This window comes from Palaemon carinicauda, chromosome 33 (genome assembly GCF_036898095.1).
Source record: "Palaemon carinicauda isolate YSFRI2023 chromosome 33, ASM3689809v2, whole genome shotgun sequence".
NCBI lineage: Eukaryota > Metazoa > Arthropoda > Malacostraca > Decapoda > Palaemonidae > Palaemon > Palaemon carinicauda.
In genome coordinates this window covers 65,914,275-65,918,239 of record NC_090757.1, presented here as the reverse complement: position 1 = coordinate 65,918,239, position 3,965 = coordinate 65,914,275, and the positions used below count along the sequence as shown (strand labels likewise).

The window sequence follows — 3,965 nt, the reverse complement described above, 5'->3', positions numbered from 1 at the left end:
CTTCGACATACTACACACTGTTTTCTAATAGATTTCATTGTTTTCCTTGCTCCCAATATCCAATATTTCACTTGAGCTCTAGCAAGACTTGATTCAACTCCACTGTGATCCTTTTGATGTATGTGAGACAGGTATATTAAAGAGAATGGGTGCTTTGATGGGAGAAGTATAAACTGATTCTGATCCCAATTGTCCTTCAACCATTTGGACATCCTGCTACCCACGGTGACTATGCCATCCTCTCTCGAAACTGGTCTTAAACGTCTATACCTCTTTTCCCAGTCTTGTGGCAAACTTGCTTGAGCGTTTTTGACGAAATACAACTCAGCTTGCTGTATCTCTTCTGTACTAGGATCGCACAATATAGCCTTAAACGATTTTTTCTTTATTGCACTAATAATTCTAGCCATCACTGATAACAGTCTTTTCATATTGCTAAATCTTTGGATATCAATCACCTGGCTACTTGAATTAATTTCTCCTTCATTTAAGGCCACTCTTGCGAAAACAACATCAGGAAGATCCGATACTGTACTCTGTTTTACAGGCCATTCCGAGGAATCTTGATACAGGAATTCTGGACCCTTTTGCCAAACAGATTCTGTATCTAATTCTCTGGGGTTACATTTCCTAGTAGTCAAATCAGCGTTGTTTTCCTTGGAAGATACCCAAAACCATTCTATGGGTTCAGTTTTGGACTGAATTTCTGCAACCCTAATTCCAACAAAGGAATTAAACTGGTGGGATTCCTTCTGGATCTGTGCTCTTACTATCTCACTGTCAGTGATGTGGATTACCTTAGAGAATTTGTATCTCATATTGATTTCAACGGTTGCCCTCAATCTCGATGCTAAAACAGCAGCACACAGTTCTAATCGTGGTATACTGATTTGTTTCATAGGCGCTATTCTATTCTTTGAACAAAGAAGGTTTACATAATAATTACCATCTTGCTTTTCCCATCTAACATATGCTACAGCTCCATACGCTTTTATACTACTATCACAAAAAATGATCAACTCTGGGTCTTTAATTACGTCTGCAGGCCTTACACACCTACTAAAACAGATATTTTCAATTTCAAACATTTCCCTAAACAAATTTTTAGCTTCAGAGTATAAGGTATCACTAATAGGATCATCCCATCCCCTTGAATGTCCCTCATTAATTTCTACAATGATAGAACGCATCAATAACTTTGTCTTCAGTGTGAATGGTGTTAAGAGTCCCAAAGGATCATACAGCTTTGCAAATTGTGATAGTACACTTCTCTTAGTCAACAGAGGTGGCATACAACTCTCAAAATTATCACAGTTCACATCCGACTCTATTCTACCTTCACAGGTTTTTCTTTTGAAATTGAGTTTGACCCTATATGAGAAAGTATCCAGTTTAGGTTTCCAACTTAAACCCAAAACCTTTTCCTGTTCAGTATTTAAAACCCTAGCATTATTATCCTTATCCTCTCCCGATAAAACCCAGTATTTAATCTGAAATCCTCCCAATCTTAATACTTCTTCTACTTCTTTAATCCTTTTCATTGCACAATCCTTCGAGTTAACACTACTGATGATGTCATCAACATAAGAGTCCTCTACTATCATCTTGGATGCTAGCGGAAAGCAATTATTAATTTCTGCAGTTTTACGAAGTGCCATCATTGCAATAGATCCTGAGGGTTTATCCCCAAATGTAACAGTCTTCAATTTATAATGACTAGGATCTCTTTCTAACTCAAAGTTTCTCCATAAAAACCTGTGAGTATGCATATCCTCTTCTGAAAGTTTTACAGTATTGTACATCTTTTTAATATCACCAACCACGCCTATCTTTCCTTCCCTGAATCGTAATAGTATTCCCAATAGGTTATTAATTACATCAGGTCCCTTTGCAAGTAGGTCATTCAGAGATATTCCTTGATATGATGCTGCAGCATCAAATACTATTCTCACTGGGGTTGATGAGGAATCTGTTTTATAAACTGCATGGTGGGGTAAGTAGAAGATTGGACCCTTATAATCCAGCTCTGACTTCAATAATTTTTCCGCTACCCCTCGATCCAACATGTCTTGAATTTGTTCTTGATATTTTGTGCATTGTGTTGCTCCCAGCCTTTTCAGTCTCTTTTCGGTAGCCTTCAATCTAGCATAAGCCATTGGAAAATTATTTGGCAGTTTAGAAGGGTCAGAAATCCAAGGATACTTAGATATCCAGCACATGTTTTCTTCATCATAAGTTAATCCATCTTCAATGAGTTTGAGTTCTCTCTCTTCCCTAATAGTTAAATTTCCCTTTACTGAACATTCTCCGCATTTGCAACCTCCACATTTTGGGATACACTCCGTTCCCAAACTTTCATCCAAGAAATAATTCTCCACTAATTTACCCACATTTGGTTTAGCCCTGAAATGCCAATCAGCAGTGTCATCGTAGCTTATATGATTAATTTGAACACAGTACTTCTTTTCACCTTCCTTCTCATCAAATCTACCCCTAATGCAGAGTCCAAAATCATTGGACAATAATTGAATATTATCTACTGTTTTTATGACTTGTGGCAATAAAGTACAGTAATCTGATCCTATTAGCAGCTCTATACGTCCCTCTGGCCTTTGAAGGTGTTTCTCCTGTACTCCCAGTTTCCTTGCTATTTCTCCCAAATCCATATGATGATGAACAGCAGTTATTTCAGACACGCCACAAACTTCTATAAGTTTTTCTATTCCTGCTTGATCCTTTAATGATACTTCATAAACACAACTATCCAACTCCTCTGTGTGATCACCAACTTTAGTCATAGATAATTGTATAGGAATACCTTTGAGTCCTAGTTTCCTTGCCATTCTAAATGTAATTAAACTAATGTTACTTCCTGCATCATACAACGTGGGGATAGACTTCCCTTCACTGTTAACAAACCCAGTCATCAGAATTGCACCTTTTTTACTTAAATAGTTACTTGTGGCATCAATTGTTGAATTATTTGGATTGTTAAATAGTGTGTGTAAACTTGAATGATGATGTTTACCACACACCTCACCATTTACTTTTACCCTACATGGAAATCTTTTCTCACAATTTCTGGAGAAATGTCCCGTTCGGAGACAGGCGTAGCAAACTCCCTTTTTTCTTAAAAAGTCCATCTGATTTTCAGCTGACCATTGCTTAAATGTCATACAATCCTTCAATTCATGAGATTCACTATCATGGACAGGACAATTTTTTCTTATCTGATCACTGTTATACCTTGTTCTATTAATTCCACCTAAATTTTTTCCTTCGCTAATGTGATATAAACTGGTTAAACATTCAGACAATTGATTTTGAAGTTTCTCTTGTCCTATAGTCAACAATTTTATAGCTTCTGCTAATTCCTTTTCCTTATCTAATTCCCTTTCCACAGTATGTACTGTTACCTTAGTCGCACCACTTCTTGAATTATCTTGTAAATACTCCAGAGCTTTGCGATGATCTGTCAGAAATGTAACCAAATTCTTAAATTTGTCCGAATTTAATTCCTGCACTTTAATGGCCCATTCTCTTTTTAACACCGACGGCAGCAATCTTTCTACTTGGGTAAGTACAGTAGTATTCTCCAGTTCTGTAGTCAAGTTTAAATTACTTACATCTAACCACACCTTTTCTACTGTATTGATTAGATTAATTAACTTTCTGTCATCACTATCATTAAGCGGTTTATATGCCCTTATATCTCCTAATATCGCATCGATCAGTTTTCCTTCATTACCGTATGCTTCATTTAGTCTATCCCACATTCGTTTATAATCATCTATATCCTCCACAAGCCTCCTCGGTTCCCCTTCTAATGATATTCTAAGTACGTACGGGTCTTTCCCATGTTGTGACACAACTAGTCTTTCATAATCTCTTACAAAGGCAGGAAATGCTCTCACTGAACCACTAAATTTGGGAGGCTCAAGTTTTTTCAAGGCAAGCACAGTATT

The 3,965-nt window shown here is 36.9% G+C and overlaps 1 protein-coding gene across 1 annotated transcript in view; it reads right to left on the bottom strand.

Annotated features, from left to right (window-relative positions):
• LOC137626218 (uncharacterized) overlaps positions 1–2,798 on the bottom strand; it is a 3,816-nt gene extending 1,018 nt beyond the window's left edge. Inside the window, exon 1 of the mRNA XM_068357292.1 lies at positions 1–2,798. This exon is cut by the window's left edge and continues 1,018 nt beyond it. Within this exon, the coding sequence (XP_068213393.1) occupies positions 1–2,798 (2,798 nt within the window).
• Positions 2,799–3,965: the final 1,167 nt, after the last annotated feature.